Here is a 27,347-nt window from a genome sequence, read left to right as displayed (position 1 = left end):
ATTAGTGGTAATTACAGAGATTTTCTCCACACACTATTATTTTGCTGAATTTCTAAAGAGATAATCAAGGCTATTATTTTTAATAGATGGGAAAAATCATATAATGATTTCCATATTGTGTCACAATTGAACTGAGACAAAGTAGTCCTCCCTCCCCTCCCCTCCCCGTAAGAAAGAATTGTCAGGAAAATAGGTTATAGAGCTTGTTTTTAAAATCAAGTTTCCCTGAATGAAAAAAAAAAAGGGATTTCCATAACACCTTTGACAGTTGCCTAAGGGCTCTGCAAATAAGAATAACTAAAAACTACAAATATTTTAAGGGAAAATCAAAAGATTCAGCTGGGTCTTTAAACACTTTTCTAAAAGACAGACTATACACAAGCATATTAAAAATATGCTGAAAAATATAAATTTTATGTGTTACATTGTAATGGCCAAAGCCTTCAGAATAAATTCCGCCATGATGAAAATCTTCATAACAAAGACCGCTTGTGATAATGACAAAGTCCCAGTACATGAAAAGACTACCTATAATTCCTTGGAATTCAATCAATTAACTATTTATGTATTGAAAACCTAACGTGTGCAACAGTGAGCTAGATACTGAGGGGGAATACAAAATAATAATATGTGGAACAGGCAGAAATTTTGGACTCCAGAATTCCTATTTACAGCATATAGAGTAATAAGAGTCTACATATCATAGAAATACATGCCTGGTAGGGCTTCAATAAGACACACGGCTCAATCTCCCACCTTTGGGAAGGTGTTTGCCTACCCTAAACCCTCCAAGATGTATGATTTTAAAGTAAGACAGTAGTTCCACAATGACCCTTTCTTGCAGTCCAAGCTTTAATTGACCTCTCAGACCAATTTAGCCCTGTTTCCTCCTTGGAGATAACTGGTCAACCCTCTTTATATCATTAAGCTTTAAAAGAGCAATTAAGCTCTTTTACTGATAAAAGTATCCCAGTGCCATCAGGTAAACCATATTCAAATTAGCTTTAATTTTTAAAAAATATTGCACACAAATATTTCCAAGATGCTGCACATGAGAACAAGGCTTGTATTCAACAATAAACATTGATTTGAGGAGGTGAGGCCTTGAAGATTAAGCAATAGCAATAAGGTCCCCACCCCCAAATCCTATTCGTAAAAAAAACAAATCAGGCTGTCCCAAACACTGAAAGATGAATATAAATAAAACAGAAGGTTTGAAGGAAACAATTATGATAAGAACAATTTCTACAGAATAATGCGATTTAAAAAGTCTTGCAGCCAAGAATTCACCTGCTGTTTTTTCATAATCAATCTATATTAAACTGAGTAGTACACTTCTTCCAGTAAGTGGTATCTGTGGCAAGTTAATTGCCTTTTTTTTGTACACGTACACACACACACACACACACACAAAAGTGTTAGATCCAGGACTTATTTTTTCCTAGTTAGAATTCTGATGGGATTATGAATAGTCACGCCGGCTGGGGGAGTCATTATTTTTCCCAAGGCATGTTGTTATTACTAAACGACTTCATAGAAAATGTTGCTCATAAATGTATGAGAATAGGGATGTGTATTTCCTCACTTTTCACTGATGGGGTTCCCAACACAAGTCAAAGAGTAGATTCTGATTTAAATAACAAATCATTTTGATTTAACTTCATACCCTTTAATCAAGGAGATACCAAATAGTATTAGTCTCCCTCGCAAAGCACATGTTGACTCATGTGAGCACACACATCAATAATCAGGTCTTACCCTGTTTTCTCATTATCTTCACTGACTTGACCTGAGCACTGAAATTTGGAATGTAAATACTATAAATTGCTTCCAATTCAGCTGCTGAATTGAAAGACATGTTATGTGATGTTTAAGGATAAACCAAGTGGCAGGCTAATCCTTCCCATCTTATACCAATGCTAATTCAATTTAAGAAGGTCGAACAGTGTGCATTCTCCAAAGGCACATAAGATCCATGAAAAAGGCAGGAAAGCCACGCTGATTAGGGAAAGGTAAAACATCATCTAATGGTTCTTAACATCTTCAGGGGTCACCTAGCCCTTTAAGAATATGGTGAAAGCTCCAAATCCTCTCCTCAGAAAAATATGATAAACAAAATACGATAACAACACAAAATTTGTCTAAAAATTTCAGGAGCCACAGCAGCCCCCAGTTAAAGACTGGGATCCTGGACTAAAAACCTTTGACCATATTAGATACTAGATATAATTAGCAATAACACAGTTTAAAGTGTAGCTTCTAAAACTTTATTCCATTGGTTCTAACCATCTTGCCCTAAGTTTCATGATTAACCATTCATATAATTTTTCAGAGAAATAACTTTGATTAGTACCAAATAAAGTTTGCTTTACTATAGTTACTCTACAAAAAACACTTACCGACTTTTGCAAAGGCCTCTTTGAGTTCATCAAGCTCATCTTTGGAAATCTGAGTGGTAGCCATCTCATCCATTTAAAGATCTAAAGAGAAACCAGAAGGGTTTAAGACTTTAAACAGAAACAGAGTCATAGATACAGAGAACAAACAGGTAGTTGCCAGAGGGGAGGGCGGAGGGGGAGGAAAGAAATGTGAGGGAGCTTAAGAGGTACAAACTTCCAATTATAAATTGGAAAATAAATAAGTCACAGGTATGAAATGTACAGTGTGGGGAACATAGTCAATAACTATGTAATATCTTTGTGTGGTGACACATGACAACTAGACTTATCATGGTGATCAGTTTGAAATGTACAGAAATATCGAATCACTATGTTGAGTAACAGGAACTAACAGTGTTGTGGGTCAATTATACTTCAAAAACAAACTCACAGAAAAAGAGATCAGATTTGCGGTTAGCAGAGGCAGAGGTAAGGGGAGGGGGAATTGGATGAAGGTGATCAAAAGGTACAAACTTCCAGCGATAAGATAAATAAGCACTAGGGATGTAATGTACAACACGATAAATATAATTAAAACTGCTGTGTGTTATATATGAACGGTGTTAAGAGAGGAAATCCTGAGTTCTCATCACAAGGAAAACAATTTTTTTCTATTTCTTTTATTTTGTATCTATATGAGATAATGCAAGCTTACTAAATTTATTATGATAATTATTTCATGATGTATAGAAATCAAATCATTTTGCTGCTCTCCTTAAACTTATACAGTGCTGTATGTCAATTATATCTCAATGAAACTGGAAGAAAAAAATTTTTTAAGACTTAAAAAAATTTTGTGATGATTATAAGCGCTCCTGCAAACTCTCATTTTAGGGATAATTTACACTTTCTAGAAATGCAAACTACTAAAACCATCTGAATAGGTCCTCATATTTCTAGCTACAGCCATAATAAAGAAAACAAACAAATGAGAAGTTATCATTTGCCAAAAGTTATTCAGAAAAAAATACTTGTGAATCTTCCTTTCAAGGATAAAATCTTACATTACGTTCAAAGAATGTAAGGAAGGGGAAGGTACCAAGTAATGACAGAAATTCTTGGTTATATGTGCCAAAACTAAGTCAAAATTATGTGACCAAAGATTCGTGTAAAATATAACTTTTTTGGGACTTCCCTGGCGGTCCAGTAGTTAGGACTCCAAACTTCCACTTCAGGGGGCACGGGTTCGATCCCTGACTGGGGAACTAATATCCCGAATGCCATGTGGCGTGGCCAATAAATAAATAAGTAAATAAATGAATAAGTGTTAAAAAAATAACGTTTTCATTTAGCATTTACGTATCTATCTATCTTACTGGCTATTTCCATTTTTCCCATCTTTATTGAGATATGTGACATATGATACTGTGTGAGTTTAAGGCGTATATCATAATGATTTGATATACATATATATTGCAAAATGATTACCACAATAAAAGTTAACACATCTATCACCTCACATAGTTATCACCATTTTCTCCATTTATATATCACCATTTCCATATATCACCATTTTTTTCCCATTAAGCCATTTAAAAATCTTTCACTGTGAAAAAACTGATTTTCAGGTAGTATAAAAACAGCTATCAATCATTCCCATTAAAGGAGGAGTCAACTGGGCTTCCCTGGTGGCGCAGTGGTTGAGAGTCTGCCTGCCGATGCAGGGGACACGAGTTCGTGCCCCGGTCTGGGAGGATCCCGCATGCCGCGGTGGCGCTGGGCCCGTGGGCTATGGCCGCTGAGCCTGCGCTCCGCAACGGGAGAGGCCACAACAGTGAGAGGACTGCGTACCGCAAAAGGGAGTCAACTAAAACAAATTATTTTTGGCTTTGATACAGAAACACACACAAGAGCAGGCAAATTAACACATCTTTGTGTACACAACTTATTAATATTATTTGAGTTTATACTCTTTCTGATTTGGCCCTATTTTACCTATTTAAACAATAGTCAGGGCTTGACAAACTATGGCCTGTGGGCCAAATCTGGACCACTGCTTATTTCTGTATGGTCCCCAAGCTAAGTATGGTTTATACAGATAAACATTTGCTGTCAAATGTTTGAACCTCAATTAAGTGAAATGTTACCCCGGGGGGGGGGGCGGAAAATTCCATTCTTCTCATCAGTAGAGTTGTATTACCAAAAAAGGTACTCAAATATTTATTATATTTTGACTTTTGTCAGTAAAAATCTGTGGAAATAATATTTAAACCCTTGATATTAATAATATAATATTCTTATTTTGCCTCTTGGCGTACAATATACATGATGTGGACCTTTACAGAAAAACTTGACTGAGCCCTGCAACAGAGAAAGGAGGTCTGTATCACAATGGAAAATTCCCACATACCAACCTATTAACAATTTTTAGACAGAAGGAAATGAAAATGATTATGTGTTGTCCTTTTTTGTTTTGGCTTTGTTTTTTTCTGTCTTTTTAATCTTTTTAAAGAACTTTACTCTTTAGAACAGTTCACGGCAAAATTGAGCAAAAAGCACAGAGAATTCAGTTCCCACATACCCCCTGCCCTCACACTCGCACATAATGTAACTTGCCTGTTCATCTTCCATCAGAGGGATACATTTGTTACAACTGATGAATCTTCTTTGATACAGCATTGTCACCTAAAGTCCATAGTTTACATTAGGCTCACTCTTGGCATTGTAATACATATTATGCATTTTGGCACCATTATAGTATCATACAGAATAGCTTCACTGTTGTAAATGTGTTGCCTTTTCAAAAAAGTAGTCTATGTGTAAAATTTCACAAACTATGTGAAATGCAAATTTGAGATCTTATATTTACCCCTTTTAGACATTTCAAAAATAATTTTTGAGTAGCCTTTCATATGTATTTGTGGGATTTATTTATTTATGGCCGCACCGCGGCATGTGGGATCTTAGTTTCCAGACCAGTAATTGAACCCATGCTCCCTGCAGTGGTGTTGGGAGCCAAGAAGTTTTCGCCATTAGAAGATGGCCGACATCCTGCTTCTCTTCCTGCTTAATGAGATAAAAGCCCGCGCCTAAAAACAAAAGCCCGCGCCTAAAACGAAAGCCCGCGCACGCAGCACCAATGATAATTTGCCAAATACTTCCCTTATTCTGGATCCCGCCCCCCTTTCTCTGTACTGTATAAATACAGCTACTGCAGCAATAAAAGTTTGAGGCTTGATCAGGATTTTGTCTTGCCTCCATTCTTTCGCGTCTCCTGCCCCTTCTTCTCTTTTCAACCCCTACAGGTTCCTCCTCGGACTCACAAGGATTTGTCCTGCTGGTCGGGACTCCCGGGGACGCCCGGGGCCGAGCACACAGTGGAAGCATGGAGCCCTAACCAGTGGACCATCAAGGATTTCCCCCTTTTAGACATCTTTATTAAAAGTTAAAAAATTACTAGCCAACTCATCTTTTTTGCCATGATGACTAATACTTAGTATAGAGACGCTCAAGAGAGAGCTGGGCCACATCTGTCTTTTGCACACCCATAGTTGTCACTTCTACAACTTATCACAGTCCCAGGCAGGTAGTAAGGCACTCAATAAAATAGTATTTTCATAAATTCATCCATTCAACAACTTGTGTCAAGGCCTACATTAGACAAATTCATATTCCTACTAATTCCCTGAACGCTCATAACAGCCTTTTGAGGTAAATATTCCTACTCCCTTTTTTCTTATTAGAGATAACCTAGGCTCAGAGAGACCATGGACCTGGAATTCAAACTCAGGTTTCTCAAATCCCTGGGAAGTTTTAGCTAAGTTTCCACCATAATGTAACACATTTATAATGACTCATATTTTAAAAAAATTAAATAAAAACAGACTTTTTAAAAACATAAAACAGAACTTGCCGGTTCATAAACTTTTCTTACCTATGGTGTTAAAATGTCACTAAAGAGGGACAACTTCTCAGTAGAAAGTTGGGTAAATACTCCTTTCAGAGCAGTCTCGGAATCTATAAGGTGAAGACCTTCAGTTGGACACCAAGGCAGACATTTTAAAGATTAACAGTAAAAAGTGATTTTGCATAAGTTAAGCTGCAAAGTGATAACAGTACTTTTACAAAGTATTGTAGGGACTTCCCTGGAGGTCCAGTGGTTAACTCTGTGCTTCCACGGCAGGGGCTGCAGGTTTGATCCCTGGTTGGGGAACTAAGATCCCACATGCCCCGTGGCGTGGCCAAAAAAAAATATTCTATATTTTATTAACATGGTGTTCAACACCTCTCATTACAAAAATACTATATAGGATTTACTCCAATTTTCTTCATGTATATTTTAAGTAATGATGTTTTCAATACAAAATTATTGCCCATCTCCCGTAATAATACCACGCAGAACAATGGCACAAAAAGTTTGAAAGTGAGACTGTCTCAGAAAATCCAAAACATGTGGCCTCTCCTTTACTTCTTTTTTTTTAAAAAATAAATTTATTTATTTTTGGCTGCGTTGGGTCTTCATTGCTGTGTGCGGACTTCCTCTCATTGCGGAGATCGGGGGCCACTCTTTGTTGTAATGCACGGGCTTCTCATTGCGGTAACTTCTCTTATTGCGGTGGCTTCTCGTTGCCGAGCACGGGCTCTAGGCTCGCGGGCTTCAGTAGCTGTGGCTCGAAGGCTCTAGAGTGCAGGCTCAGTAGTTGTGGCGCACGGCTTTAGTTGCTCCGCGGCATATGGGATCTTCCCAGACCAGGTCTCGAACCCGTGTCTCCTGCATTAGCAGGCAGATTCTTAACCACTGAACCACCAGGGAAGCCCCTCTCCTTTACTTCTAAAGGTCCTTTCTAGTTTGGGCAATTCGTGAGTCAATAATAATCTAAAGTCTTTTTTTTTTTTTAAGACGATTTTATTCTCATACTACTATATCACTTCTATAAAAGAGAAAATTAGACAAAGATGGTTCTGGACATACCCCCCGCCCCACCGCACCCTTTATCCCTGCTGAACAGTGGGTTCTGACTCAATCCTTCCCTCCCACTTCTCCCCTTTGCAAGCAGCGGGTCTGAACAGGGTAGAAATCTCTTCCCTCTTTTTATACACCTCCCCCAACACACACCTCTACCCTCACACAATTTACCAAGGCGTCTGTTATATGCCTAGTTCCTGCCCTCAAGGAATCTACAATCTGGGGAAGACAAAAAAAATGTAGATAATTATAATTTGACATAAAGTGAGTTAGTGGTTGTAATAAAAGGTAGAGAAGGAGAAAGACTCTGGAGACCATAAGGATTAATTCCATCTCAGGCAGGCCAAGAAAGTAGTACTTTTGTTCTTCGTGCAAAATTAGGAAATACATAAATCTCATAGAAATGATTTCGAGGCACTTGTTTACTTAAAACAATATTAACACAATGCAGCATTTAAAAAACCCAAAATATACTTTCTGTTCTTTCTTTCTTTATTTATATGGCTGCACTGGGTCTTAGTTGTGGCACACGGGCTCTAGTTCCCCGACCAGGGATCAAACCTGGGCCCCCTGCATTGGGAGCGTGGAGTCTTAACCACTGGACCACTAGGGAAGTCCCCAAAATATACTTTAAAGTCTTCTAACTTCTTATTCCTGTCTAATTATCATAATGAAAGCTTAAAGTGTCCCCTTTTACACCTGTAACTCAGATTTTTCATCTACAGGAGACATGAAGAGGCACAACTAAGAGTAAAAAGAACTGCAATACACATATATTCCCAAAACAACATTTGTTTGATCCAGGATAACAAAATAGCTTAATTTAGGAGTCTCTCACTTGAATAAATTCAATTTCATTTATTTACAATTATTTGAAAGTAAATAAATAAATGCTACCCTGAGGCACCTGAGCTAAAACTAAGAAATCCAACATAAAGTTTAAAAGGCTTACAATATACACTTCAGTTGACAAAAATCACAATATTTAAATTAGCTATTTAATGCAGACTTTCTTTTCCCCACTATGAATAAAAAAAGTTTGTCCTTAAGACTACTCAAAGGTACTTGATGGAATCTTTAAGGAAATCAAGCAATGAAATATTATCTTGGGAGAAAATATCACATTTAAATAATTTAGGGAAGACAGGAACATCAGATTTTTAGAAAACTTGCAAATTTACTGAAAACTCTATCCCTCTTCATCGGGCATTCATTGAATTTTTTCTCTCAAAGCAAGTAAAACATCCCAGACTGGGGTTTAGGAAGCAAAATAGATGATGACATCATTATTGCCCTATAGACACGTTGATTCAATTCTGAACACTTGCGGCAAACTGTTGTTCCCCACCCAAGAATGCAGTATGTTATGATAGGAAGATTGTGAGATGTGGAATCAGAAGACATCAATTAATGCCCCGGCTCTGCTACTTCCTAGCAGTGTGTCTATGAGCGAGTTTATTTAATCCTGCTAAGGCTCAGTTTCCTCTTTTGAAAACAGCGATAATAACTACTTCCCCAGGGTCCTTGTGAAGATTAAAGATGGCATGTGAAAGCATACTGTAAACTATAAAGTATTATACAGCAACTTCAAATCCTTAATGAAAGAAAACGGTGAACAAATCAATGCCTAAGTAATTGTGAGAGGCTATATAAATATAAGGCATGAGTTCTACTAAGAACCTTTTAAATGGAATGTACGAAAAGTTATGTCATTTGCCCTATAATTATTGACTACAGAGTATAATAGATCTCCTTCATATATAAAAATTATAAGCCTTTAAGTCGAAGTAATTTAAGAAGGATGGGAATAACAAAAATCTGTCAGCCATTTTTTACCCATGACTCAGTTTGGCTCCTGCATAAGACCAGTTTCTAAACACAACTTGAAGAACGGCCAGGAGATTTTTTTTTTTAAATACAATTTTTACTTTATATCAGGACCACTTAAAAAAATAGCTAACAGCTTGTCAATATTGTCACATTCCTCCTACACTGCACATTTTTTTCATAAGCAATGCAAAATAAAAGGTGAAGAGGTAAAAAGTAAATATTATTGCTGAATAAAAGTTTAACCTCAATTTCACAGTATGTGATTGGTAGGTAAAAAGAAAGTCTGACTTTTGAAATATGTTGAAATGTGTCCTTTTCCCCAGTCTGTCTTCCCACAAAAGTGAACTTTCTTTACATGGAGAGAGCAGGCGCCGATATTAAAGAAAGAAAGAAAGAAAAGAAATATATTTTCCCTCCATTTAAATTTAGCCAAATGAAATACCATCAAAAGTAAAAGCTTCCAGGGTCTCTGCATTTTTCTCAATTCTCTCATCTGCAGAGCACTTTGATCTGTCCCCAATTCTGTTTCCTCCCTAGCTCCTAAGCCTGCTTTCGCTATAAAGGGAAAGCATCAGGAGAAAAGCAAACCCTCTCCCTAAACATCTGAGACACAGGAAAACAGATTTTCAAATAAGGGAATGAAAGGAAAGCAAACAAAACCTTGTTTGTTTGTTTTGTCATAAAAGGATATGGTGTACAACTGGGTCTGAATTCAGGGCGTCACCCATAGAGGAATCTTATGCCTATGAAGTCATCCCTAATTACAGAGTTTGACTAACAATACAGCAATTATGAAACCACTCCACTGGCTCCATTAACTATACTTAAACCCTCAACACAAATCTTTGCTGAGAAGGGTGTACCTACAACTACCTACCTGAAACTATTACTCAAATTCTAAAAGGTATTTGATGGAGATGAGGAAAGGGGTGGTGGTGCCTGTTTTCATCCCCTAAGGTGATTCACTTTAGGAATGCTGCTGACTAAATAATCTACTTACTAATCTGTGTCATTCAGAACCACTCCGGTCAGGGAGCAGGGCACACAATGGGAAACTTAACCATAGATAATCAAGAGTTGATTACGAATTTTATATTTTTTTCTTGAAGTTGAGAGGAACTAAAAGATAAAAGCAGGGCATATTCACCATAGACATTATCCAGCCACTTGTATGCCAGGTAAACAGAATTGGTAAAGTGAGGCTGATGACTTAAAATCAGAGATTTGGCCACACACACTTAAGCTGGTAAACTCAAATCATGAAGAGAGGGTGGACAAAACATGGAAGAATACATTATTTGTATTTGTGTATTTGTCACCTTCCTCTGTCCAAAACAGGCAGCGCTTTGGAGCAGCCACACTTCACATACCTACCTGTACCAACAGAAACTACCACCCTGCCTCCTCACTAGTAGGTAAGTCAACAGCACTACTCTCCAGGTCAGATGGGCGTGCAACACTCTCAGCTAAAGCTCGCCCACTCTCACTATGATTACCAAGCTCTAGTGCCGCGTTTCCAAATGACGAGAAGGTTTCAACTTGAATGTCTATCATATTCACCCACTTATTCATGTATATTCAAGCCTTAATTGAAGGCTTAATATGTACCAGGCACTGTGTTGGGCGCTGCAGATATAGAGATTTAGGACCCAAAGTCTCCTCTCAAAGACCTTATTGTCCAGCGGGGAGAAAGATGGAAAAACAAAGACATAATATTAATGCCATCAGCCTATTCACTGAGTGGTGGGGTGACAGTGGTGGGCTTCAGGAAAAGTTTTCCAGAGAAGGTGACTTTTGAACTTTATCTTAAAACATAAGTAGGGCTTCCCCAGACAGATATCACTGGTAAAGGCATTCCAGGCAGAGAGAAGATGATACTCTAGAGGAAGATGATACTCTAGAGCTGTAGAAAGATAGTGTGGTTGGAACACTGTGCCTAGGGTTTGAGAGAGACACAATTGGAGCAGAAGGTCAGGGTCTAATTTAGAAAGGCCACACTTAAAATCTGGACTTGACCCTCTGGTCAAGGGAGAAGCAAGGTCAGTGAGGAAAATTCCAGTCAGGAGAGTCTAAGTGTCTACATTTGAACTTACTGCCACATTATTTCTCCCTTTTCAAATATCTCTCCTGTCAAATCAGGTCTCCTTTTCAACTTCCCTACTTTCCTCAGTCTCCAGGTTTACAAATTTGAGAAGTTTGGCCACAAGAAACCACTGGAGATTGAAGTAAATCACTAAGCTCTCTGGATTCTTCCATCATACCCCTTTATCACCTCATGTCTGGCCTTTTCCAAAGGCCTTTTAGCTGATCTATCTATGGTCCTGTCTCCCTCCAATGTAATCTCTACGCTGCTAACTTCCTGAAGAGCAGATCTAAGGTATGTTTCCTACAAAAGCAAGTCCTAACTTTTTTTTTTTTTTTTTTCTTTTTGCGGTATGTGGGCCTCTCACTGTTGTGGCCTCTCCCGTTGCAGAGCACAGGCTCCGGACGCGCAGGCTCAGCGGCCATGGCTCACGGGCCCAGCCGCTCCGCGGCATGTGGGATCTTCCCGGACCAGGGCACGAACCCATGTCCCCTGCATCGGCAGGTGGACTCTCAACCACTGCGCCACCAGGGAAGCCCAAGTCCCAACTTTTAAGCACAACATCCTAAGCCCTACACTCTTCTGTATTGATACCTATCTTTCCAATGTTTCTTCCGATTACACACACTGCACACCCTGGAATTACACTCTCTTCACACCCTATTCCCCAAACAGGCCATGTATTTTCCCACCTCTGTTCCTTCTCCTCTGTGCTTCTCTCTAGTGGAATGCTGTTCACCTGTCTCCTATGTACTTTTCAAAAGCATCTTTGAGAAAGACTCTTTGGAGTGTCCCCACCTGAGAGAAAAATTCTCTGTTCCCAGGACTCTCACAGAACTGCATGCTTTCTTCTGTTACAGCCAGTGCTGGATCCTTTCAGACAGCTCCAATTTTAAATATCTTACTGTCAGACCATATGTACTAATTTTTGAATGGGAAAATATAGTCACCACAAGGATAGCATTTAATACTACTATACATAAGCTCTTTGATGGGATGGAAGGGACCGTTTCCCATTCACCTTCATATTCCCAGCCCCTCTCACTGTGCCTACAGAGTAGGTAATATAAATAATTAAAATAATAACATATCATTGTAAGTTTATACTATAGCAGCTAACATTCTTGGAGGACTAATTGTTTATATGGACTGTGTTAAATGCTTTATATACATTATGTAAGTTATTTCTCAGCAAAACTCTATGAACCACGTAATATTGTTATTTCCATTTTACAGAAAAGCAAACAGGATTAGAGAAGTTGAGTAACTTGCCCAAAGTCACATGGCTAGAGAGAGGTAGAGCCAGGTCTCAAACCCAACTCCACCCGACACCAAAGTCAGCATTCTCAATCGTTATGCTGTACTGCATAGCTTCCTCAACCACGGCTCAGTGAATGAATTTATCTCCCCACAGACTATAAACTTATTAAAGTAGAAACACAGCTTACTCATCTCTGTATTCACCACAGCACTCTACGCAGAGACACAATGCATTATCAGTAAATATCTTGAATCAAAAAAGGTCCACATCTAGTACCCACAACCATTTTGATCATGTCAGTCCCATTTCAGGAAGCTATAATTTCTTATGCCTAAACAGCTGGTCTAAACTTTGCCTGGTATTCCTGGTCCTCTAGTGTTCCTACTAGTCACATCTAACCAGTTTAACCTTTCAACAACACTCAAAATTAGCTTTTTGATCACAACCATCCTCCTGAACGATACCCGTCCTATTAACTCCTACATCAGCATCTTTTATCCTGCCGCCACTACCTCCTGCCCTCCCTGCTAGTAAGAACTCCCTCTCTCTGTATCTACCTTTCACACTTATAATGCCCTCCTCTTTATTCCTCTTATCTTCTTATCCAAATCCTACTCATCCTTCAAGTCTCAGCAGAAGCCTCATCCGCTCCCAAACCACATCTCCCAGTGACTCCACACCCCTGCTGACCTTTCTCTTCAACTCCCACAGGATCTAGAATCCTGCCACAAAATTTAGCAGTTTAATTATAGACTTCCTCCTATAGTTATATAAGTGGATGTGAGTACAGTCTGGCTGGGACATCCATCATCCTACTAGATTCAGTTCATCTGCCTCCTCCACACTGATCCTCAAACTTGGTCCAAGAGAATAATCTTCCCCAATCAAAGACAACCATTCTTTCACCAAGAGCACGCAAATACTTGTCTAATTACTTGCTCTGCAAGTCTTATTTCAAGATTGTTTGTTTCTCAAGAACAGAGTCTAAACTTCATCTTCCTCTCGGATACTCCCACAATGATAATCCATTGTTGGATGCTGGGTACAGAGGTATGGCTCAAAAAATATTCTAGTTGACTGCAATGTTTTGAGGGTGGTGATAATCTGCAACATGCCCAATATTCAATGATTACTGAAATTATATTAGGGAAGAAACAAGAGCCTAGGGTAGTTGAGTGACTTTGCCCAAGACACAGAGCTGTGCAGCAAATGTAAAATTAAAAAAAAAAAAAAGAGTATGTGAGAGAGAAGGTAATTAACTACTCATACCATAAAAATAAAAACAAAGAGGCTACACACTGCTTTGTGGAAAGAAGGCTCATGCCTATTATACCCTATGGAAGATAATTTAAAAACTCCTAACCAGGAATTCCCTGGCAGTCCAGTGGTTAGGACTCCGTGCTTCCACTGTAGGGGGCACCGGTTCGATCCCTAATCAGGGAACTAAGATCCCGCATGCTGCATGGCACAGCCAAAAAACAAAACAAAAACAAAAAAAACCTCCTAACAAATGTGACCATCATATTGAGAAAAATGAACGGTTGCCAGAAAATGCAGTTCCTTTCAGCTAATTCGTTTTTATTACTTAAAGGAGGGATTCACTTAATCCTTGAACTGAAATCACCAAAACTGTAACCGTGTAAAATATATAGAATATTGGCAACGGGTTCAGTAGATACTATATATTATAGAGTTCTAAAATTTCTTTCTTCAAAATACTGGTGTTGAGTGAGTACTGACAATAAAACAGGCCATACTTTTTAAAAAGAAGGACATGAATGCTGACCTTCTCTTGTGGCACATTCATTCCTATATATGACATGTTTCTGCTTCCCTGTATTTAATATCCCTTAATTTCAGCCACTTACATGCTAACTACTGTAAACAACCATTCCCATTGTATCAGTGCTAATAACTTAGTACAAATGTAAGCAAACACTCAAGTATCAATGTGACGAATTGATTTTGAGTTTAGGATTTCTCTTTTCATACATAAGCCATCACTGTGGTACTCCTAGTTTTTTTAGTGATTAGTTTTTTACCTTACAGCTGATTTTTCTCCAGGGGCAAGCGGCTTGGAGTTTTGTTTGCTTACTTTTAGAAAACTTTAATGGAATCTTGGTAAAGGAGCAACTGTAATAATTTAAGAGGTTATATGCCTCTTTCTCAATTTAATGATCTGTTGCTCTGAAAGTCACAAGTGAGTCAAACTCTAACTGGTCTCACCTGTGTCACAGGTTTCTAGTCCTGAAACTTTAGGAAAGGTAAAAGCAGACAGAAGAAGTGGTGAAGGATTTTACTGTTTATTATTCCAGCACCTCAGCATTATTAAAAATTGCTCGTTATAGTCAACGTGGAGAGCAGACTTCTGTGATGAAAGCAACATTCAACATGTAGAACATACTTTACTTAACGAGGTTGTTTTTCAGGCCTAGACCCTCTGGTAATTCTACTTGACATTTCAGCCGCAAATTGGTAAAACTACACAGAGGACATTGATAGATAACCCCCAACAGAACAGACAGTGTTTTCCCATGAGGCACTGTTATATATGCTGTTAGGCTGTACAGGATTCGGGACTAGAGAATAAAGCAGCTGGCTGATGGAACGCACATCTGGATACATTTAGCAACTATGCTTCTACAATTCATTTAGATTAAAATAATAGGGACACAAAAACATATCATTTTGGTAACCTAGCACACCATTTCAGGGACATTTGTGAAATGACCTAAAAAACCTTACTTACTATTTACATGACAAAATACGTTTCAAATTCCAAATCAATTGAACAATGAACTCTGGAAGGTTCTATCAGTGACTGAAGGCTAACTCTCCCTTTTATCCAACCTCAAGTAGCTGCCTGCCTATAAGTGCAATTTTGCTTTGGATGTACCCAAAAACATTAAGGAGACTGAAACATTAGCTCACTATATTTAATGTGAAGAAGGGATTGCTATCTCCTGCGTGTATGCTGCTCCAACAATGCCCATGGATGCATGAGAGAGGGTGAAGGTTTATTAAGGAGGGCAAGGGAGCAGAGGCGGCTGTTATTTGCCAAGTAATGCGCACAGAGTTAAACTAGCCCTCTTCCTACTTCCCTAATACCTACACCCAATTAAGCCACCTCAAATGTTCTGTCTGTGTTGTTTTAAAGGAGATGCAGCATAGGGTTCTGGTTGCTAACCAGTGACGCCCCTTCCCCAATTCCGGGAGCTCCCCACCCCCCAGCATGTCCCACCATCTACTTCTCTATCTCCTCCTCTAGGCTGTGAGCTCCCTGAAAGCAGGGCTGGTACCTCGTTTGACTTTATATCTTGGCTCACAATAAGCCCCTACTAAATATTTGTGGAATGAACTGATGTTCGAAAGTAGGGAAAGTGAACAGACTTAAACATACTGCAGGCTAAGTAGTTGTCACGCGTGGTTTTCAACATGCATACTCTATAGAGAAAGCTGGGAACAAAATAGCCAAGACATAATAATGTTCCCACATTCTTCACAGGCACTTGGCCTGTTAGCATGCTTTAACTATCTACTGGTCTTTAATACTTCAAGATACTACAAAACTCTTCAAGATGTTTGCAACCTGTTCTTTGAATTTAGCTGAAAGTCAAACAAAGGTTTTTTTTTCTTTCAGAAACAGCTTTTACTTGGCAACAATTTTGGCAATCAAGCAGCACATTTCACCTTTACAATAATATACATCACGCACACATCATGTTTTGACAAACCTGCAATTTATAGATAAATGTATCATTTAGAAATAAATGTAAATTGCTGCAAACTAAAGCTGTACTTAAAAATTTTATTATGAAAATTTTCAATGTATACAAAACAGAAAATGTACAGCAAACACCCATAATCCCATCATCCAGATTCTACATTTATCAGATTTATCAGGATTTCCACACTGATTCTCTCTTCCTGTCCTCTTCTTTTCCCCTGCTTCCTCCCTCCCTCCCTTCTTGACCCCCTTCCCTATCTCCCCCTCCCCCACCCCTCTCTCTCCCCCCCCCCCCCCGCCCCCCGGACCTCCTGAATTACTGTAAAGCAAACCCCAGACATCCCATGAGTGATTTCACCCTACTTAGCTATTAAATGAGTTCATTTCCTGGAAACACCTCTATTCTGTTCTAGGATCTAGCATAAGCTAGATTCTAATTGATCTTTTTTTCAAGTACCAATATCTGTGAGTCACTTAAACCCCAAAGGGTGCCCAATCCTGTGTCATTTCCTGGAGGAATATCAAATACTTCCATTTTAAGTAAAAGTTTACTTTCCTCTTTTTGTCTTAATAAAGATAAGATCTTTAAGCAATGGCTATTTTAAAATAAGTTAATAATTTTTCCCATAGAAACATTCACATCAATTAAGTCAGATTGAAGACATTCTTTAAATTCTTGCTAGACAAGAGTTTTGTAGATATTTAATATACATCTTAACCGTATTCTAAAAGCCCCCTTTCCTATTATGAAGAATACTATATGAAACCCAAAGACACAACAAAGTTATACCTCTACTTTCCCATCTTTACAAAGCTAAGAAGTATAAACTCCTTGGATCGAAATAGCACATTCTTCTTTTAAAAGGTCCAATCCCTTTATTTCCTAAGTAAACTCTGACATTTTCCAAAAGTATCTGAATAATTTATGAAAAATACATATCTGCTGCTAATGAAATTAATTAACCTTCACACTTGAGGAGTATTTCCATTCTCCTTTCCTGTGAAAAATAACACGGAAGCCAAGGGCAACCTTCAGGTATATATCTCTCACAAGGCAGATCAGACCAGTTAACTCAAGACAAAATATTATGATGTACAACTCAGAAATCACTAGAGATAAAATTTCAGCTTAGACTTTGAGCTAAGCTGGAAGTTTATCTATTAGTCACTAAAATGGCCTCCTGCAGTGTAACATACCCTGCTTATATGTTCTCAAATATGGTAGTTGTTAATTGAGAAAACTAGACTCTTTTGTTTCATACTTCACTTTTTACCTCATACGGGTGTAGTTAAGTACAACTAATTTGAGAGGTTACCCTTGATTCGGAGTCGAGATTTATACAACCAGCTATATTGAAATAGGAGAAATAAAACATATGATCACTATGTGATAGAAAACTCTGGTGAGTTTGTAAGCATCAGAAATCACTATCACTACCATATTATATTAACACCACCAAAATCTCATCACCAGTGATTTTCATGTATTTTGGAAAGTATGAATAAACACCAGTACAACTGTTTGTCATAAGTTATTTTGTAAGAGTAGAATATCAATCTGTTTGCCATATTCTGTCATGACAGCTACCCTCAACTTCTATTTCACAGAATTTTGAAAAACCATTTAACATGGATCAAAAGTATTTGAAATTCCATTCCCCTTCGCCCCACCCCCCAGATATAAAGTAAGAGCTTCTGTCATTTAAACCTTTGGCATCTGACTTGATAGATACAGCTATATAATTAGGATTACAAAACCAATTTTTAAAAAGTACAAAGTCCCTGAAATATTCCCCAAATAAAGAAAAGACAATATATAGAGAGAGAACAAGTCAGATTCTAAACTTCAAATTTTTCTCTTAAAACAAATTTGCTTCTACTTGAATACATAAGATTTAGAAAGCGTCTCCAAATGTGTAACTACCCAAACACATAATAAGAATTTCGAGATGTTTAAAGTAAATTTCTGCTTAAATATTCCATAATATAAAAGTTAGAGCCTAACGAAATAATATTAAAATTGTTACCCTTCCGGGATGAGAGCAAACCTGTTGTTTCTTTCTCGCAGCACTAAACAGAAGGAACCTCCCACGCCCAGAACGCCAATCTGGAAACCCAACATTCTTCTCACAATTGCAACTTTAGAGAGCAAGTCATAACACTTCCTGCTAGAGAGAGAGAGCACCCTGACAAAGCAATGATACAATACTTACGAATCCCCTTCCTGTCAGCCTCACAGTATTTTGCCAAGTATTAACAAATTCGAACTTCACAACATTTAGAGAAAAGTGAATTTTTTCATTCCAGCTCCACTGAAATCATGCAAGAACACAAGGGAATTTAAAGTTGGTTCAGGTCGAATAGCTACAACCCACATACCTATTTAAAGTCTGAACATTAGCCAAGTAACCTGCTTATTTTAGAACACATGGAACCAGCTTCTCCCCAGAGGCCAAGTCACTCGTCCATAGGAAAGTGCATTACTTAGAAAGGCAAATGAACCGTCCCAGACCACTTACGTTCTATTATTCATCTCGATCCATACTTACGTCTTTATACAACACTTACACTCCATATGCTAGGTATCAGAGCATTAACTGCGAGTATCTATATCTTGTTTTCTGTTGAATACGTAAGCTGTTAAGTGTAGGAACTATATTTTCTACCAGCCTAGCATACAGGAACGAAACCAATACTTGATGAACTGAATTTTCTATTGAGAGGCAGTACTGCTGAGTAGTTTAGAGTTCTGGAGCCAGACTGGGTTCAGATCCTGTCTCCACAATTTTCTAGGTTGTCTTTGGACAAACTGCTTAAGCTCTTGTGCCTGTTTTCTCATCCAGGGATGATAATAGTAACTACATCACATAATGATAACTATTTTGTACATTGTTGTGATGCTTAAATGATTTAATGTGCGTTCAAATTTTAGATCATACCCTGGTAAATTGTAAGCACTAGGTATGTGATAACTGCTATATGCTTATTATTGAAATTTGTTTTTTTAACTGGTCTAGCAATTCTAATCAGTTAATTGTTAAATGAAGCAACTGGTTAGCTATGAGTTCTCACCCTTTATGGGAGAGAACAATAAATCAATAGGAGTACTGTGCTAGGTTCAGGAGACCATTTCTAACACTGACATAGGGCAAGTCAATCATTTGAAAGGAAATGGAATGCAATGGGAGCATCAGGGTCTTAGGAATCAGACTGACTTCAACTCTGCGTGACCATGAACACATCACTTAGCTTCTCTGAGCCCCAGGTTCCTATCTATAAAAGTGGAACTAATTCCACGAACTTCAGAGGGTTGCGATGATGATTAAGTGAGATAAATGCATAAGGGGCTCTGGCTCCAGCAAGGTGCTCAGTAAGTGGCGGCCATCGTTATAATCTGTCTGGGATATAATATGCATGATACCATCTGCTCTACCTACCTAATCTGCTCTACCTATCTAATAAGTATGAAAGTGAGATAATAGATCCTTCAGTCCTTTATAAATAATATAAAACAAAGTGAAGCGTTTTATGCTAACATTGAAATCTCAGAATAAGGAGGCGACTCACATTGCAGTCACTTGTAAAAAGCATCAGGACAGCCCACATCAGGAGGCAGAGTGTTCTCCTGTCCTCATCACTAACCACCATTAGCAGACACTGGATTACATTTTGTCTTCTTAATGGAAGCACTTTATTTCATCAACCACAAAAGCTGCATGAACTATCAAAAGGCAACGCAATCCCGAACAGAAGGAATAGAGAGTCAGGAGTCAGAGGACGTGTTTTTCCACCTGTTTTCATTGCTGACTCACTATATGAAGTCTCTTCAACTTTCCTGAGTCTCAGTTTCACCATCTTTGAAACAAGCATAGCACTAGCTGCCTGTAGCCAGTCAGGGAATATGTGGGGTAGTAAGGAATGCTCGAGCACCTTGGGCTAAATGGAAGAAAGGGTATACGTGTATGTATTATCATGCATTTCCAGGAAAAACTGGGGCACAGGCAATTGCCTCCGGTAAGAAGACAGTATCAGTGACAGGCCAGCAATGTTGGGTTTCCCCAGCCTTACTTTTCTTTAGCCACACTTGTCACTTCACAACACTTATATGGGTCTGTCCCAAGTGCTATTAAATTAACTTCCTCGGGCTTCCCTGGTGGTGCAGTGGTTAAGAATCCGTCTGCCAATGCAGGGGACATGGGTTTGGGCCCTGCTCCGGGAAGATCTCACATGCCATGGAGCAACTAAGCCCGTGTGCCACAACTACGGATCCTGCACTCTAGAGCCCGCGAGCCACAACTACTGAGCCCGCGTGCCACAACTACTGAAGCCTGCGTGCCTAAAGCCTATGCTCCGCAACAAGAGAAGCCACGGCATTGAGAAGCCCATACACCGCAACAAAGGGTAGCCCCCGCTCGCCGCAATGAAGACCCAATGCAGCCAAAAATTAAAAAAAAATAACTTCCTCAATGATCACGCTACCCAGAAACAGCTTCCTTGTCTTTCCCTTTCTTGGTCATCTGGAATGTATATGCTTTCTAGCTTTCTGAACTCTAAGGCTAATCTTTGATCACAGTGAAATCTGTCAACACCCAGTTGTTGATTTTAAAGTCTATTCACCATAACATGATAGAATTCACTTCAACTGCAAAATATTGTGGTGAAAGTTCTAGGAATGGATACTCCCTTTAAAAATGGACATCTTCTACTTAGTAAATACCAGGACATTTCCTGAAAGACTGTTGTATCACATCAGTAGTTTAGCCAGTTTTGGCCTGCAGCCCATGCTGTAACCTTCTAAATGTCTCATCATATGACGTATGTGCAGGTGTGCGGGGCCAAGGGGGGGTATTGGCGTTTGTGTATGTGCATGTGTGTGAGTATGTGTGTGAACAGCATCTCTGTTTTTACTATGGGTAATGAAAATTGCTTTGGGAACAGAAGATGGTGGCAAGGGTTATGTAATCCATTGCACATTTTTATAAGCAGGCCACAGAATGAAAACAACTTTTACATTTCCAAATTCATCATGATGAATGCTGGGGAAAGTCAACAGAAACCAACCTCTGTTTTATCTGTACATGTAAAGTGCACAAGCTCTCACTCTCTCTCAAATGTTACAAACAAATCCATAAAGTTAAAAGTTCACACACGCACCTGTGGACACATACACCCTTCAGGGTGGAAAGGAAGGAAAGAGGCACACCCAAAGCTGCATGAGCAGTTCATAGACTTATCGGTGCAATCTGCAGTTAGGACACAAGACCTAGACACAGTATTTTTAAAGTCTCTTCCAACTTTCATTCAAACATCATCCTCTCCCCACCACACCCAGTACGGGTTATACTCTTTCCATGTGTGACACGTACAATGGAGGCCTCTCCCACTGTGCTTAATGCCACACCTCAGTAACAGTGATCTATCGTCCTTTAATGGAACAGGATTTTACCCATCTTCATGACTTATAAAGTAAACAAACAAATAACACTCACAGTGAGTGAAACATCAAAGCGAAGGGATCTAACATAAAACAGGTACCAAATTAACACGGAGGATATTGCTACTGTAATTTTGGGCTATATTGGAAAGTTTAGGAAATTTATGCCAGGAACAGTATTAGGTACACAAACTTCCTGTTGCGTGGCTGTGTCAGTTTTAACAATCAAGTAGATCTGGTTTACATGATGATTGGGCGGGGGGTAAATAAGCCACAAGAACATCTTAATTGCAATATTCCAAGGGCTGTCTCCCCAACAGTAAATATTTGTGAGCTCTGATTTTGCATAACAAAGTAATCAACCTTTTAAAACAGGACTTCTTGTTATATATTAAATTATATACCTTGTCCTAATGCCCTAAAACAAAAGTCTGAAATAGGGCTTCCCTGGTGGCGCAGTGGTTGAGAGTCCACCTGCCGATGCAGGGGATGCAGGTTCGTGCCCCGGTCCGGGAAGATTCCACATGCCGCGGAGCAGCTGGGCCCGTGAGCCATGGTCCGTTGAGCCTGTGCGTCCGGAGCCTGTGCTCCGCAACGGGAGAGGCCACAACAGTGAGAGGCCCGCGTACCGCAAAAAAAAAAGGCTGAAATAAATAGAAGGATTTAAAGCATGGATCCTCCAAAAATTATCAGTTGAACTATACATGGGATAAGGAAGTGATTTGGAAGACATCTGTGGTGACTATATACAGTTAACAACACTGAACTGCATATTTCAAAGTTGCTAAGAGAGTAAATCTTAAAAGTTCTCATCACAAGAATAAAAAAGTAACTGTGGGGTGGTGGATGTTAACTAGACTTATTGTAGTAATCATTTCACAATATATACATATATTAAATCAACTCGTTGTACACCTCAAACTAATACAATGTTATGTCAATTATATTTCAATGAAACTGGGGGGGACATTGTGTTCTGTTCATAGTTAATAAAATCATACAAAGAAATAACTCGTATGCTCTACACCTTCCTATCCTGAGAGTCTCTCATTCAAAAAAAGGATAGGGAAGGAAAAGAAACAAAAAACCCAACTAACCGAGCAGCTCCTAAACTTTTTGGCCTCAGGACCTGAGGACCCCAAAGAGCTTTTTGATATGTGGGTTAGATCAGTGTCTTTATCATATTAGAAGTTACAACTAAGAAATTTTAAAGATATTTATTTAAAAAAAAATTAAACCCACCGCATGCTAATATAAATAACATTTTAAAATGGAAACTATATTTTAAAAAAATGTAGTGGGAAGAGGCAGGGCATGCCTCGCTCCTGCGGACGTCTCTTGCTTCAACACTGTTTGAATGGAACAGACCCCCAGGGACACCCTCTTTTCCAGCCTCCAATCACCCTGGAACCTCTTTTCCAGTCACATCCTTAGGAACCAACCACTATGCCGTCCTCGGCCTCCGGAACCAGCCAACACCGGTTTTTTTGGAGCTTAGCTCCTTACTGCTGATCAACCATGAGCTCCCAGATTTGCCAGAATTATTCCACCCAGGTGGAGGCAGCCGTCAACCACTGGGGTCAACCTGCATCTGGGTCCTCCTACACCTACCTCTCTCTGGGCTTCTATTTCTACCGCGATGATGTGGCTCTGGAGGACGTGGGCCAGTTCTTTGCTGAGTCCACCACTGAGAAGGGCAAGGGCACCCAGCATCTCTTGAAGATGCAAAACCAGCACAGTGGCTGTGCCCTCTTCCAGGAGCGCAGAAGCCGTCCCAAGATGAATGGGGTAAAACTCTGGACAATAAGGAAGCTGCCACGGCCCTGGAGAAGAACCTGAGCCAGGCCCTTGTGGACCTGCACCCCTGGGCTCTGGCCACGCAGACACCCACCCGTGACTTCCTGGAGAGCCGCTTCCTGGAGGAGCAGCTGAAACTCATCAAGCAGATGGCGACCACCTGACTAACCCCACCTCCCACTAGCGCAGGCTGCCGCCGGGGTTGGAGTGGGGGGGAGGGGGGCTGAGCCAGTAGCCCTTCCAAAGGCTCACCCTCAAGTACGACAAGGGCCTCTGCAGCCCACCGGTCTTTGAGGGGCCCCTCTGCATCCCTCTGGTGTCAGGGCTTCTGCCTGAGCCCCTCTCTGCAGCCACTAGGCAGCTTTTTGACCACCCTGGGGCCCTCACCTAAGCCGTGGGCCAAATGGAAACAAAGGTTTTTGCAGAAAAAAAATAGAAGAGTATATTGTTTACATCTTTGTTTAACTAAATACAGTGACAGCTGGATTTTCATATCTGCTTCTGCATTGTCTGTTGCAATATGTTGTTTTGATTCAAGCATACGAAGAAAACAGGGCCTCCCACAGATACGTTGTTTGGAAAAAGGAAGTATTTTAGGAGCCTTTTCAGATAATTATGGATATTCTTCTTTATAATACCACGCCAAAACTGGGTAAGTGCTAGTTTCTTAAATAGTTGTTGCAGTGTGGAATCTGATATCAGATCAATGACGTTTTTATACTCTGTTAACGTTAAAATCCATTGGTCTATCTTGCACTTTATTTTTTTGTACTTTTTTTTTTTTTTTTTTTGCCGTACGCGGGCCTCTCACTGTTGTGGCCTCTCCCGTTGCGGAGCACAGGCTCCGGACGCGCAGGCTCAGCGGCCGTGGCTCACGGGCCCAGACGCTCCGCGGCGTGTGGGATCTTCCCTGGAACGGGGCACGAACCCGTGTCCCCTGCATCGGCAGGCGGACTCTCCACCACTGCGCCACCAGGGAAGCCCCTATCTTGCACTTTAAATGGACCTTTTACCCATGCTTGATTTCAGAACATCATGCACTGATCATATGGAACAATATTGTTTGACTAGTACAGATCTGTTGTCACACTTCATTTTACAATATCTAACAAATCACTTCCATTAAAAACACCACCAACCTCATTAGAAAAGTCTAAGTATTGATGTATGGTGGCTGACGCCAAGTTTTCAAGAATTTGAATTTTTGCTTGAAATCTCTAACTTTATCATTGGCAACAAATACTCTCAGCCGTTTTCCTTGCAGTGACTAGCACACTTGATTCACTTTTGATAACATATCTGCCAAATATTCAGGTCTGAATTATCAGTTAATGCGTCATTCGCTCTTTTGAGTAAAAATGGTTTTCTATTTTCTAAAAGTGCAGCTAGTTTAGCTTGCAAATCAAAAAACTGCACAAGTGCTTTTCCTCAAGACAATCACTGTAAATCCATATGCAGCAGAAATGTTTTTTATGTACTTCCCATTTCATCACACAGAATATTGAAAAGATGTATACCCAAGAGTTGAGATTTAATAAAATTAATTTTTCCTGCTTAATCAAGGATTCATTAATGAACTGCATGTTACAGGTATTTTTCTAACAGGAAGGGTATGGTGTTGAATACAAAGACTACTAATACAGTGTGGGGCTAAGGCACTAGCAGTTTTACCCACCATTGCTTCTGTCAGTATAGTGAAAAAGCAAAGAACATCTTAGTGTTATTATGCAAGTAATTTTGATCTCCAAGGGACTATGTGGCATACTTTTCTATTGAGAACTGGTGCTTTATATGGTAATATTTATGATGGAGTCATCTAATTTTAGAGAGACAAAAAACATAAGGTCCATAGGTTTTTAACAAGAAATTTCAAAACTGAGAATGCAATTACCAGAATAGGTTTTAACGCGAGTTCTGTTCTGTTGAACTGTGAAAAGAAAAATTCATTGATTAATATCAATTCTGAGGGGACCAATCTATAGCTTATTTACTCCAAAGAATATTTTGCAGAATCAGGTTCATGTCCATGAGATGGGAATTTATCACGATAGTGTAGTTTTTAGAAACTTTTAATACATTTTTTAAAAGATTAAGAAAGACAATATGTTATAAAACTACTTAAAAATATCCAGTTCGTATGTAGCAAATCAGATTTTTCTTCTGATAATCAGTAAGAGTTTCCTTCTCTGATACTAGAAAAGAAAGGCTTTGAAAGTTAGACTCTGTATGAAATGCAGAATTATTGCTATTTTTAAATATTAAAAATGAAGTGAACTATAGTATTTATGTGTAAAATAATATGCAGGTTATTTGAAAGCAAATCCCAAACAACAAAAAAGGGGAGAGAAAAGATGAAATATAAGAACATCAAATATTGATAAACTGTTGAAACTGTGGGGGGGTTCCTTATGCTATTTTACTTTGTATGTTTGAAATTTTCCATAAAAGTAAGCTTTTAAAAATTCCATGAGCTTATAAAAAAGTATTTTGTATTTTGGAAAGCAAAAATAAAATTCCTGACTCATATTCATTCATTACCACGAACACTGAATGAACATCCACTCTGTAAAAGGCACTGTACTTAGATGGCATAAGGAAATAGAAAGATTTATGAAATATGCCTTTTACATTCAAGGAGCTCAGAGTGTCTGTGTCCATATATGTAATTGATTCCCTAAAATGGGTATAATGCCTCCACTATGACCATTCTAAGGGGTACTTATACTATTACAAAGCACAGCTTGAGCCAACTGAACTGCAAATCAGGATAATGCAATTTTAAGGGGAAAAAAAAGGAAACTGGCATGAAAAGAAAATACAAAAAGGAAACTTAAAAAATAAGAAATGAGACTCTCTTTGGTTTTCCTCTATAAAAGGAAACCAACAAGAGATGTGAGCAAATATGGGCATGACCACATCATTTTTCCACCACAACCCCATCATCTTATTTTACTTCAGGACAGGAACCATCATGTCATCTCCTTTGAGTCAGCTCTTGTACTACTCACATAGGCAAAAATAACTGAGCAACACATTCACTTCCCATGGTGAACATTAAATACATTAAGTATTCTATAATTCTTCCAATGAAAGAAGACAGCAGTTACAGATTCCATATTTTAATTTTCAGGGCCACTATGTCCATTCACACCACCCGCCCCTCCCCCCATATAAATTAAGACCATCCTAAAGAATAAATCCACAAGTTAAATCAATAACATTCCTTAGTTACTCAAGGGGTCTAATTATAACACTGATAAATGAAAAATAAAAGTGAGAATCAAAAAAATCAAACATTTACTTTAACTATCATCTTCCAGCTCAATAACATTCCTTAGTTACTCAAGGGGTCTAATTATAACACTGATAAATGAAAAATAAAAGTGAGAATCAAAAAAATCAAACATTTACTTTAACTATCATCTTCCAGCTTATTGCCATGTATTCCAAACAAATTATCAATTTTTCCCTATTCAAACTTCAGGTAAAATGTGCAAGAGTTCTCAAAACTCATTCAATGTAGATCTTTAAAAGCTGAGTGATAGATTAAAGGATTTAAAATTGCTCCACTGTTTTCATCTTTAATATTTATTAAGCTCTATGAGGGCAGTGATTTGTCTTTTCACGAATCTATCTCAAGCATCTAGAACAGTGCCTGGCACACAGTAGGCACGCAATAAGTATCTGTTAAGGAGGGTGGGGGCGGGGGGATTGGATGAAAGCAATCAAAAGGTACAAACTTCCAGCTGTAAGATAAATAAGTACTGGGGTGTAATGTACAATATGAGAAATTAACACTGCTGTATGTTATATATGAAAGTTAAGAGAGCAAATCCTAAGAGTCCTCATCACAAGGAAGAAAAATTTTTTC

General features: G+C 38.9%; 1 protein-coding gene and 1 pseudogene across 10 annotated transcripts in view; one reads left to right on the top strand and one right to left on the bottom strand.

Moving 5' to 3' along the window:
- The window catches only part of PLS3 (plastin 3), a 93,992-nt gene that overhangs the window by 43,362 nt on the left and 23,283 nt on the right, over positions 1-27,347 (bottom strand). For 4 of the 10 annotated variants that reach the window (XR_004348019.1, XM_032619447.1, XM_032619448.1 and 1 more), the window contains one exon: positions 2,400-2,480. Coding sequence is in view for 9 of the 10 variants with exons in the window: in XM_032619447.1 (XP_032475338.1) it covers positions 2,400-2,472 (73 nt within the window). In the remaining variant the exon portion in view is untranslated. Of the gene's footprint in view, positions 1-2,399; positions 2,481-6,312; positions 6,411-18,272; positions 18,427-18,458; positions 18,578-25,367; positions 25,404-27,347 lie in introns of those variants that run through there. The other 6 variants (XM_032619450.1, XM_032619451.1, XM_032619454.1 and 3 more) reach the window with 6 other exon arrangements.
- Positions 23,198-23,640, top strand: LOC116747170 (annotated as a pseudogene).

Source organism: Phocoena sinus, chromosome X, assembly GCF_008692025.1.
Source record: "Phocoena sinus isolate mPhoSin1 chromosome X, mPhoSin1.pri, whole genome shotgun sequence".
Classification (NCBI taxonomy): domain Eukaryota; kingdom Metazoa; phylum Chordata; class Mammalia; order Artiodactyla; family Phocoenidae; genus Phocoena; species Phocoena sinus.
The sequence above is the reverse complement of the archived record's forward strand: the minus strand, read 5'-3'. Positions and strand labels throughout refer to the sequence as shown.